This window comes from Dromiciops gliroides, chromosome 4, assembly GCF_019393635.1.
Source record: "Dromiciops gliroides isolate mDroGli1 chromosome 4, mDroGli1.pri, whole genome shotgun sequence".
Taxonomy (NCBI): domain Eukaryota; kingdom Metazoa; phylum Chordata; class Mammalia; order Microbiotheria; family Microbiotheriidae; genus Dromiciops; species Dromiciops gliroides.
In genome coordinates, this window is record NC_057864.1 from 143,332,364 (window position 1) to 143,344,838 (window position 12,475).

Sequence of the window (12,475 nt, forward strand, 5' to 3'; positions counted from 1 at the left end):
AATTAATTTTTGTATGTCCCCAAGGGCAACAAGAAATATTTCATAAGACACTTGGGTGTGCCATATTACAGCAATGATACATATTTGCAAAAAAACCCCTTGAAAATAATTGCAATTTTTGCATCAATATCTGGTGCAGAGGATGAAGAAGTAGAGAAATTCTATGAAGAATCCAATAATATCCTCTAAATTAAATCAAAATATACTTTGATATTTGGTAACTTCAATGAAAAGGCAGGAACAGATGAGGATGGTTAGAAATATGTTAGCAAATATAGATCATAAAGAATGAGAGAGGACAAATACTTACATACCACATAGAATTCTTGTGTCTATACACTATTATATATGTTCTTCTTTTTTAAAAAATGAAGTCTCTAGAAGATGGAGCCAAGATGGTGAAGTAGAGCCATCAGCCCAGCTGAATTCTCCTAACATTCTCTTCCAAATATCTTTCAAATAATCTATAATAATAATAATAATAATAATAATAAATTGATTTTTAGAGCTGTATAATCAACAAAAGGTTGGAGTGAGACATTTTTCCAGCCCAAGAAAATTTAGGAGGTCAGCAGGAGAGGGTGGAGGCTAGCCCAGAAGGCACATTGCAGCAACATGAGCTATGACCTTGGAGGGCAGATAGGAACACTAGTGCTTTTTAAATTTATTTTTTAAATTTATGGAATAAAACAAACACTTCCATAACATATTTCAGTAAAAAAGATGATCGTATATAAAACTGCAACTCTACTATGCACAACTTGGTATTCCTTTCAAATATACAATAAAATTACCATGTAAATTTCTTTTTTTTCTCTCCCCCAGCCCTAGAGATAGCTACTGTTAGACACAAATAGGTATGTTTATGTAAAATTATTCTGCACATAGTTCTATTTGTCAGTTCTTTCTCTAAATGCAGACAGTGTCTTTCTTCATATGTCCTTTATAATTAATGTGCGTGTTTACAATAGACAAAATGACTTCTTTGCTCAAAGTCATTTTGTGCTAGTGCTTATGGCTGCAGGAGAACAAGTGCCATTACTAGGTAAGTACTAGAGCACAGAACAGGAGAGCAGTGACCACATCTCTCCTACAATTATGCCACCTTTGAAGTACTAAAAACTTGCATACTCACAGAATTATGTTTGAAAAAATAACACAAAAAGGCTGAAGGTTGGGAAAACGAGCAAACAACAACAACATAGGTTTCCCATAGGTTGGGAAAACGAGCAAACAACAACAACAACCTAAGAATTAGATCATAAAAAGCTGCATTGGTGACAGGGAAAATCAAGACACAAACTCAGAAGACAACAATGTGAAAATAGCTATGAGCAAAAACTCAAAGAAAAATGTAAATTGGATACAAGCCCAAAAAGAATTCCTGGGGAAGTTGAAGAAAGATATAAGTGTGGTGGATAAAAATTGGGAAAAGAAATGAGAGTGATGCAAGAAAATTATGAAAAGCTTCGTAAAAGAGGCACAAAATTCTGAAAAAAAAATTCTTAAAAAGCAGAATTAGTCAAACAGAAAAAATGGGCACAGAAGCTCACTGAAGAAAAAGATTCATTTATAATTGGAATTGGGCAACTAGAAGCTAATCACTCCATGAGACATTAATAAATAATAAAACAAAGTCAAAAAATGAAAAAATAAGAGAAGAAAATGTGAAATATCTCATTGGAAAAACAATTGACCTGAAAAATAAATTGAGGAGAGATAATTTAAGAATTATTGGACTATAGAACTGTGCATAGCCTTTGGTCCAGCAATACCACTGCTAGGTTTATATCCCAAAGACATCCTAAAAAAGATAAAAAGACCTATATGTACAAAAATATTTCTCGCAGTTCTTTTTGTAGTGGCTAAGAACTAGAAATCAAAGGAATGCCCATCAGTTGGGGAATGGCTAAACAAGCTGTGGTATATGATGGTGATGGAATATTATTGTGCTATAAGAAATGACAATCAGGATGATTTCGGAAAGGCCTCTAAAGATTTGTGTGAACTGATGTATAATGAAGTGAGCAGAACCAGGAGAATGTTGTGCACAGTTACAGCAATATTGTTTGATGAAGAACTCTAAATGACAACTATTCTCAGCAATACAATGATCCAAGACAATCCCAAAGGACTATTGATGAAGCATACTATCCACCTCCAAAGAAAGAACTGATATTGATGGAACACAGACTGAAGCATGTTATTTTTTACTTTCTTTCATTTTTTTCCTTTTGTTCAAGTTTTCTTATACAAAATGACTAATATGGTAATGATTTACATAATTGCACATGTATAACTCATATCTGATTGCTTACCACCTCAAGGAGTGGGGAGGGGAGGGAAGGAAGGAGGGATAAAATTTGAAGTTCAAAACTTTAAAGAAAATGTTTATTATTTAAAAATAAATTTGTTCACAAAGTTTGAGTGAGGAAGATGGTAGAAGATTAAGAGCAATGTTACCTCTTTAAATAGAAGCAAGAAAAGTTCAAACCAGTTCAAATAAATTTTGTGAGAGACACAAATAAATTACTCTTCTTCTTTTTTTGTAATTACTCTTTTTAACTGAAAATTGTTTTCTTATCTCAATCTGGCAAGAAAAAAAGGGAAGGGTAAGGAAGGAAAGGGAAGTTGATGTCCTTGGAGTCAGAAAGACTTGGGTTTATGTCCCATTTCTGACAGATATAGGCTATGTGAACTATGAACAATTCGTTTAATCTCTGTATGATCCAGGCATTTACATGACTATAACTTATGGAGCAGGTACTGATCTGTACAGTAGGGATTTCATTTGTAATTTATGGTTTTAGAGAGCTATGTGGAACTCTGGGAGATTAGGTTAAAGCCATCATTCTTATTATCTTCTCAAAAGGTGAATACATGGGAAAGTGGTATTGGTATATACATGAAAGGACAGACTGTCTTAATGTTGGAGTGCTAGTAGGCAAAAAGTGAATCTAAGGATATTAACAGCATAATGATGTTTGAATTAGCCTATAGAGACTTTACTTATTTGGTTTATCTGCCTTGTCCCTTCATCCTTGCATCCCAGTTGTGAGTAGACTTCCCCTGGTACAATCTTCCTAGAACCTCCATTTTGAGGAAGGCCCCAGACCAGCCATCCTTTATTCTCTGAACTTCACTACCATGATGCCAAGTGAATTAATTCCCTTCTTCCCTATCCACCCCCTTTCAACATTTCTTTAATGTGTTGTCTTCCCCATTAAAATATAAGATGCTTGGGGGCAGCTAGGTGGAGGAGTGCTGTCCCTGGAGTCAGGAGGACCTGAGTTCAAATCCGGCCTCAGACACTTAACACTTACTAGCTGTGTGACCCTAGGCAAGTCACTTAACCCCAATTGCCTCACTAAAAAAAACAAAACAAAACAAGACAAAAAAAAATGAGGAATCTGAAGATTTTCTATTTAGAAGATAAGAAATTTAGTATTCATTCATTCATTCATTCATTCATTCTGGCTGCTGGTTTAAGAATAATATCTTTTTTTTAAAAATGTATTTATTTATTTTCGTTTTCAACATTTGTTTACATAAGATTTCAAATTTTTCTCCCTCCTTCCCCTCCCTCCCCCCCTCCCCAGACAGCAGGTAATCTGATACACACACACACACACACACACACACACACACACATATAATAACATTAAACATATTTCTGCATTAGTCATGTTAAATGAGAAGAATCAGAGCAAAAAGGAAAAACCTCAAAAAAGAAAAACAACAGCACCAAAACCAAAAGAAATAGTATGGTCCAATCAGCGTCCAAGGAATAATGTCCTTTTAATATTGTCTGGGACTTGAGGTCAGCTTGGAGAATTTAGCATAAGTCAATGTCCAATTCCCAGTTTCCATTTGCCTACTGGAGAATTCCACTTGAGCTCCCAATTGTCTCTTCAAATTTACCAATTAAAAATCCACCTCATATTCCCATCCTAACTAAATATCTTTCCAAACCATCTAATTTTCCAGTATCTGAGGAATTACATTTATCTTTTTACTTATTCTCACTAAATTTATCATAGATTCTGTTGGTTCTTCCTTCATCATTTTTCTTGGGGTTATTCCTTTCTTTCTCTCCATTAGCACTGCTATCACCCTAATCCATGTTCATATGATTATTGTGATAGCCTTTTAACTGGTCTCCTTTCTTCTACTATCTCCTCTCTCTATCCTATCTAGCACATGGCTTTCAGATTAGCAATCAGGTAATTTTACTATCTCCAGCCTCTTCTCTTTACAATTCATTCTTCAATGGCTCCAAAGTTATCTTTCTAGGCCACTTCTTAGCTCAAAAATCTCCCTTAGTTTCTCATTGACTAATAATTAAAATATAAATTATTCACAAGGTACTCAAGGTTCCAATGGAATTTCCAGTCTTGTTCCCTTCCCTTCTCCTTCACATCCTCCACGCTCCAGTCTAAACAGACTACTGACCCTCCCCTCCTTTCTTCTGCCTTTTTTTCTCTTAGCATGTCATCAGCCATGCCTCCATCAGACTCTTCCCTACTCCCAACCTCTAATTGTTAATGTCTTTCCTCTCCCTCAAGACCTGAGTTACCAATTAGACTTTCTTGATTTTTTCTCCCTAGTCAGAAATTCTTCCTTTCTTGAAGTCCTCAGATCATTCTGCTTGCCCTTTCCTTCACACTTAAGCAATTTCTAACTTGTATTAACAGTTATGTATGTCTATGACACCTCTTCCCCTCAATTCCACATATACACTGGGTTATAAGGTTCTTGAGGACAAGAATTATTATTTTTCACCTTTATGTCCCTAACATCTAGAACAGTGTCTTGCACACACCGTTAGCTTAATCAATAAATACTTGTTGAATGGAATAAAATTTAAATGACTACTAGTTTTTTCCCCTCGTCAAATAGATTCTAAAATTTGGAAGGCAGACAGTTAGGCAACAACCACATATTGAGCAGTTACAATGAATTGTTAAGTGTGTGTGATGCAAAAAAAAAAAAAAAAGCAAAAAACACCAGTTCTTGATCTCAAAGAGCATTCATTCTAGTGTGGGAGACAACATGTAAACAACTAGGTACATACAAGATATATATAGAATAGATGAATGATAATCTGAAAGGGGAAGGCCTCAGTAGCAGGGGCAACTGGGAAAGACCTCCTACAGAAGGTGGGTTTTGAGCTGCCACTTGAAGAAAGCCAGAGAAGAAATCCAAAAAGCCAAGAGACAATGATGAGGGGATAGACTATTTCATACAGAGGGGAGGTTGTCTTCATGGAACTGAAAATAGGCCAGCATATCTAGATTAGAAAGAATGTAGAAGGGAATAGTTTAAGAAGACTGGAAAGGTTAAAAAAAAGGGGGGGGGCTGGATTATGAAGAGCTTTAAATGCAAAACAAAGGATTTATAGGGAGCCACTGTAGCTCATTTCGCACTAGGGTGATATAAGTAGACCTATCCTTTAGAAAAATCGCCTTGTCAGCTGAGTGGAGGAGAGATTAGAATAATGAGAGACTTGAGGCAGGGAAGGAGACTAGTTAGAAGGCTATATATAGCAGTACTACAAGCAAGAGAAGATGAACTAGGTTTGTATGAGAGCAGAAAAATATTGTGAAGATAGAAATGACAAGATTTGGCCAAACCTGGGATGTGTGAGGTTAAAATGAGGGCTTGAGGATAGCACTGAGGTTGTGAGCCTGGGTGACTGGGAGGATGGTTGTGTTCTCAACAATAAAAGAGAAGCATAGAATTTGGTAGGGTTGGGCAGGGAAGGAGAGATACTGAGTTTTATTTTGGACATGCTAAGTTTGAGATACCTAGGCAACATTCAGCTTGAGCTGTGCAAGAGGCAGTCGGAAGTGGGCAACTAGTTTGGGAGAGAGACTAGGGCAGGATATGAAAATCTGGGTATCATCTCCATAGAGATATTAATTGATCCCATGGGAGCTGAGGAGGTCACCAAGTTAGATGGGAGGTAATATAGAAGGAAAAGGGAAGAGGGCAGAGACCATGCATGATAGGTCCTTGTATTCGTGCCAACATACGGTAATATACAGATGCAGCTATGCTGTGGTGTAAAGAACAATGAATTTTTGGATCTGAGGCCCTCTGCTATTTTCTATCTCTGTTAAGCTGGGAAAATCATGTACCAATATGGGGTCTCCTCTAGAAAAGGAGGGGGCTAGACTAGAGAATCTCGAATATTCCTTCCAGTTCTAGGTTCTATGATAACTACACACAGCTGATACTCAGTTAATAAAAAGAACATCGTCCAGGCAAGTTCCTTTCTTGACAGGTAGCTGGAGATAGCGCCTCTGAACTAGCAATTGTATGAGTCTACAGCTCTTGAGGCAAGGGACTCCATCAGTCTAGTAGAGGAACCCTATTTGCAAACCAGAGATTTCTTCTACTTAAAAAAAAAATAATAATCAATAGCCAAGCCAAAGTGAGGTTTTATAAAAAGTATCACTTTCAACAAAGTCGAGAGATTAACCCCCTTCCTCCCCTAAGGGACCCTTCATTTGCCTTCAGAAATTATTAAGTCCCAATATTGAGATGAATAAAGATAGAGTTCACTGAAGAACGCCGGAAAAAATACGGGGAGAAAAAAAAGAAAGAAAATACACACAAGGAAGGGTCCCAAATCTCTTTACTTCAGAACAGCTGCTGGACATGGGAAGGGGTCGGAGGAGTGACCCCTCCTTCCTTATTCCTATTGGTTCTGCTCCTCTGAGGTTGATTGGGTAGATATCCCTTTCCCCTCCTCTCTCCATGCCCCATTTGGCTCCCCTCCCCGATTTCCCCGTTTGGAAGTTTCTAAACTGGAGGCGTGTAAGGGGCTGTTGAGGGGCTTCTGATTACAGCCCGGCCGCGGGCGTCACCCTTCCTCTTGGCTGCTGGGGACCCTGCTCAGCTTCTAGGTCTCTGAAAAGTTTGGATTTGGGGGGGCACCTTCACTGGGACATGTTGTCCTCCAGGGATCTTAAGAGGAAGAGGGGGGAGTTGACTGCATGGACGCGGGTTGTGCTACTGCTGCCCTTGGCTCTACTTCTGCCCGCCGTGCCCGGGGGCTGCCTGAGCCGGCAAGAGCTCTTCCCCTTCGGACCCGAGCATGGGGACCAGGAGTTGGAATCTGGGGACGACTCCGTCTCCCCAGCCCTGGAGCTCCGTCTGCGAATCCACTTCTATGACAAACACGACGTCTCCTCCGTCTATGTGAGTACAGTCCTCATGTATGAGTGTGTGTGTGTGTGTGTGTGTGTGTGTGTGTGTGTGTGTGTGTGTGTGTGTGTGTGCTGGATTAGGAGTGTAAGGGAAGATGGGGAGCGAGAGAGGGGGATGGTGGGGGATATTCTGGGCAGGGGAAAGGGTGCTTGGAGCAGAGGTGAGACCCGACGTAGGGGACGTGTAGACCCAGGCGCTAGGGAAAGTGCTCCTGAGGCAGTCTGGGGGCCTAGAGTGAGGGGAAGCTCTGGGTTCTCGTTTACACCCTTCGGGTTTGTGTTTTCCGCGCCCCCACCGCCTCCTGTTGCGCCGCTCCCATTCAACCCCGGCTTTGCCTTCCTCTCCATTTCTCCTAGAGTATCTTTGGGAGTTGCCTTTCAGCTGGTTTCCGCCGTCCAGGGAATAAAGGGACCTGGGGACCCACACTTTTCTTTACTTTGGCATCCTTAGCTTGTGCTATCCTCGAATTCCACACCGGAGTTTGCATCTCTTCCAAAAGAAAGGGCCTAATGTAGGGGGGACTTACCGCCTGGGAAGTTTGCTTGTACTTTTTCCATTGTCCTGTTAGTTTGGAGAAGGGAAGCCCAGGACCTTCATTGTTGAGCTTGCACGCTATACAAGCCAGAATTAAATCACCTTCATCAGGCTTCAGCCCTCCATGGCCGAGAGCTGAGAACCCAAGGCCATGCTCAAATGCCACATGGTGCCCAAATCATAGAAGGTCAGAAGTGCTGACACAAAGGGGTTAAAACTGATTCTCTACCCCTGGCTAATTAACTTGCAGAAATCTCCATGTTCTTCCAAGGACTTAATTCGGAGGCATTTTGTGTGTGGCTTTCAAGGTATCTCTTGGCAATGATTCACCTCCCTAAGTAGGCTTATTTTAGAGCCCAGACTGGAGTATAATGGACTGAGAGAACCCTTGTGATCTAATTTCCTGTTGCATTGTATTGTCACCATTGTAGGCCCTAAAAAAAAGGGTGACAGCAGGGGACCTTTAGAGTTCTAATGAACTTCCTGTCTGATGATAGAAAATCTGGCTAGGCTTCTAGTTAACTCCATGTATAACTTGAGTTCCCCCCCTGTGAAGTGGTACTGATCCCAACCCAATCTCATCCCTTTCCTCTCCCCCCTCCTGTGGATTTTATATTTATTGCATGTCTTCCAGAAGTGGGAGAAATAAAACAAAACACACATAACCATTGTATCCCTCCCGTTAAATGGAAGCGTTTTGTAAGAGGACTGTTGAACTCTGCCTTTGACAACGCCCACGTGGAACTTGTCTCCTTTACATAAGAATTCTTAAGCCAAAAACTCACAAAGAATTGACTCCATGAGGACATTATTGGACAACCCCTCCCTGGGTCCTCTCAGTCCATTGTATGTCTGTCTAGTCTCTAAAGTAAGCCTACTTAGGGAGGTGAATCATTGCCAAGAGACAGCTTGAAAGCCACACATGATATCCTTGGTTTTTTTTTGTTTGTTTGTTTTGTTTTGTTGGAGGGGCTATGGGGGTTAAGTGTCACACAGCTAGTAAGTGTCAAGTGTCTGAGGCTGGATTTGAACTCAGGTCCTCCTGAATCCAGGGCCGGTGCTTTATCCACTGCGCCACCTAGCTGCCCCCGAAAACCACACATGAAATGTCTTGGAACCAGAGCTAGAAAGACCTTAGAAGTTACTACATGGCCCGAAGAGAGGTGGGTTTGGAATCAGGAAAACCTAAGTTCGAATGTGAGGATCAAATAAAATAATAATATTTGTAAAATACCTGGTGTTTAATAAATACTTATTTCTTTCCTTCTATCACAGACACACAGTTTTAAATCTGGAAGGGTCATTAAAGGTCAAACAATCCAACTCTCTCATTTTTATTTATTTATTTATTTTTGAGCGAGGCAATTGGGGTTAAGTGACTTGCCCAGGGTCACACAGCTAGTAAGTGTCAAGTGTCTGAGGCCGGATTTGAACTCAGGTCCTCCTGAATCCAGGGCTGGTGCTCTATCCACTGCGCCACCGAGCTGCCCCCAACTCTCTCATTTTATAGATGACAAAACTCAAGCCTGGAGAGGTTATGTGACTTGCCCAAGGCTACCAAAGCCCAGTCCTCTGATTCCAGATGAACTCTTTCATTTATAGATGAGAAAGCTGAGGTTCAGACAGTCCCCCAGCTGACATATAAAGTTTTATATGTCATATGGTGCTCTATCCACTGCGCCACCTAGCTGCCCCCCAGGCCTCTTCTTATTTCAGGACTTGTTCTGTGGCTCCAGGATGCATCTTTCCTGGGGTGTTAACCTAAACATCTGGGGACATTCTAAAGATTTGGAAACAAGCTCTGGGATTTGATTGTCTCCAAAATAAATTCCTATCATTCAGTTGCCTGAATTACTGGGTAGGGTTTTTTTGCATGTGTGTATATATGTGAGTGAATTCTTAACTCCTTTTTGGATATTATATAGTATACGTATGAATTAAATTATTATTCTTTTTTTTGATGGGGCAATGAGGGTTAAGTGATTTGCCCAGGGTAACACAGCTAGTAAGTGTTAAGTGTCTGAGGCTGGATTTGAACTCAGTTTCTCCTGAATCCAAGGCTGGCGCTTTATCCACTGTGCCACCTAGCTGCCCCCATGAATTAAATATTTTACAAGTAGTGCTGAAAGCCTTTTGGTACCCTGAGAGGGAAGAGGGGTGAGGTTGATCATTTATTCTTCTCTATTCTGTGCCTAGATCTCTTCTAGGAGTAGTCTAGGCATATCTGTTGCTATTTGTCCTTCATTTTCCAAGAGGACCATGATATCAGGATGATGTCATGACTTGCACTGAATTGGATCCAGAGCCAGTCCAGTGGCAAGATATACATCATATGACTGGAGATGGCCCCAGATGTTTAAGGCAATTGGGGTTAAGTGACTTGCCCAGGGTCACACATCTAGTAAGTGTCTGAGGTGAGATATGAACACAGCTCCTCCCAACTTCAAAGCCAGTGCTCTATCCACTACATCACCTAGATGCCCCCAGGCACATCTAAGAAATGATGAAATAGAAGAGGAAGGAAGTGCTAATGCTCAGGAAGTTAACGATTTAGTTGAAGAGACACCGCTAATACACAACTAATTGATAATGGCCCCAAGTACAATAAAAAGAGTTGGGGTGAATTGGAGTAGTTAGGGAAGGCTACGTATAGGAAGAGAGACATAAGAGAAATCTTGAGAATAAGGCAAGACTTGAAGTATCATGGAAGGGGGAGGAGATTCTAGGCAGGAACATCAGCATAACAAAAGCATGGGAGCAGAAATAAGTATGTCATGTTGTGGGGGCCAGTGAGGACTGATGGTTCCTTTAAGGGATGTCAGAGATCATTTAATTGAACTTCTTCACCCTAAAGATAAAGAAACTAAGTCAATCTGTCCAAAGTCACATATATAATAAATAACAGAGTTGGATTTGAATCTAGACCATCTGATTCCTGATCCAAGGTACTTTGGACTTGATGGGATAGGTTGTAAGGAAAGCATATTAGGTCCTAAAGACAGAATGAAAGCAGTGTTTGTGGAAGGTTAGTTTGTAAGGGGTATCTGAGATGGGCTGCAAGAGGAAGAGATAGATGGTAGGGAAGCTAGATGCAGGTTGTTGGAGTAATCTGGTCCTAGGTTAGAGGAGTGGTAATGAAGGAAAGGAATGTGTGGATCCTATATACATTTCCTTGTGTGTGTGTGTGTGTGTGTGTGTGTGTGTGTGTGTGTGTGAGGCAGTTGAGGTTAAGTGACTTGCCCAGGGTCACACAGCTAGTAAGTGTCAAATGTCTGAGGCCGGATTTGAACTCAGGTCCTCCTGACTCCAGGGCCAGTGCTCTATCCACTGCACCACTTAGCTGCCCCCTATATACATTTCAAAGAAAGACTGACACAACACAATGACAAATTAGATTTAGGAAATGAGTCAAAGATGGTCTCATTTTGGGGAGATGAGAAAATAAATGGTGGTACCTCTATAGAAGGGGAGTAATTGAAAAGGGGCTCTGGCTTCAGAAGAAAGGTGAATTCTTTTTTAGATGAATTTAAGGTCACACATGATTGGACATTCAAGTGGAGATGTCCTGTAGGCAGTTAGAAATATGGACCTAGAAGTGAGGTCTGCAGAAAAAGATATGAGAGTTGAAACAAGCATATACTTACTGTTATTTATAAAATTACTTAATACATGCCAGGTAGAACATGTTAGTGAAAAATTGAAAGCAAGGGAGATTTGATGCTTATAAATTAGCCAGGAGATATGGTCCAGTAGAAAACTTAGATTTGAAGTCAGAGGACATGGTTTAGGATCTTGGTTTTGTTACTTAGCATCAGTGTAGCCTTGGGAAAGTCATTTGACTTTGGGTCTCATTTACTTATCTATAAAATGAAGAGGTTGAAGTAGATGGCTCCTAAAGTCTCTTTCATTGTTAAATCTATCATCCTCTGAAATAGATTGGAGTGATTAGCCATTTTGACACTCAGCACTTTCTCACTGAAGGCTTATTCAGGAGGCCCCTACATTATATTGTTCTAGTGTCTTCACAGTATTCCAGTCTATGAAAATGGAAGGTCTAAGTTCAATCTCCCTAGTGCTCAATCAGCAGATGTGACCAGCTGTTCTTTGGACACAAGCCTATGTACTAAGGAAAAGCAGTCACGCCTGGATACTCATTCCTGAGTCAGATCACTGAGTCACTGAAAATGTCATAAGGGATCTGCCACCTTGATCAATGGCCAGTGATAATAGGTCAGTGAGCTTCATTTTGTTTCCTGGGAAAATTCTAGGATGGATGATTAATCATCAAAGAGATGATAAGTGAACATATAGAAAATGAAGTGTTAATTACAAAGAGCCAAGATAGCTTTATCCAGGACAGTTCATGCCAGACTAATCTGCTTTCCTTTTATTTTTTAACAGGGCTATAAAATTGACAGATGAGGAAATGTTATGAATATAATTTATCTAGATTGCAACAATATTTTCATAAAGTATCATATACTACTCTGGTGAAAAAAATAGGGTCTGGATGATAATATACTTAGATAAATTTGGAACTAGTTGAAAAGCCGGATTCAAAAAGTACATATGAAATTAACGGTTCAATATCAACTTGGTTGGAGATGTCCTGTGGAATGCCTCATGCTTGAGCCTGTGTAGTTTAACAGTTTTATTGGTGACTTGGATAAAAGCATATATGGCATATATACCTATATATCTATGTTGTTGTTTAGTAATTTTTCAA

The 12,475-nt window shown here is 40.1% G+C and overlaps 1 protein-coding gene across 1 annotated transcript in view; it reads left to right on the forward strand.

Moving 5' to 3' along the window:
* The first annotated feature begins 6,799 nt into the window (after nucleotides 1–6,799).
* Nucleotides 6,800–12,475, forward strand: part of NID1 (nidogen 1) — a 117,454-nt gene continuing 111,778 nt past the window's right edge. Inside the window, exon 1 of the mRNA XM_044003038.1 lies at nucleotides 6,800–7,206. Within this exon, the coding sequence (XP_043858973.1) occupies nucleotides 6,955–7,206 (252 nt within the window). The 5' untranslated portion in view covers nucleotides 6,800–6,954. The remainder of the gene's footprint in view (nucleotides 7,207–12,475) is intronic.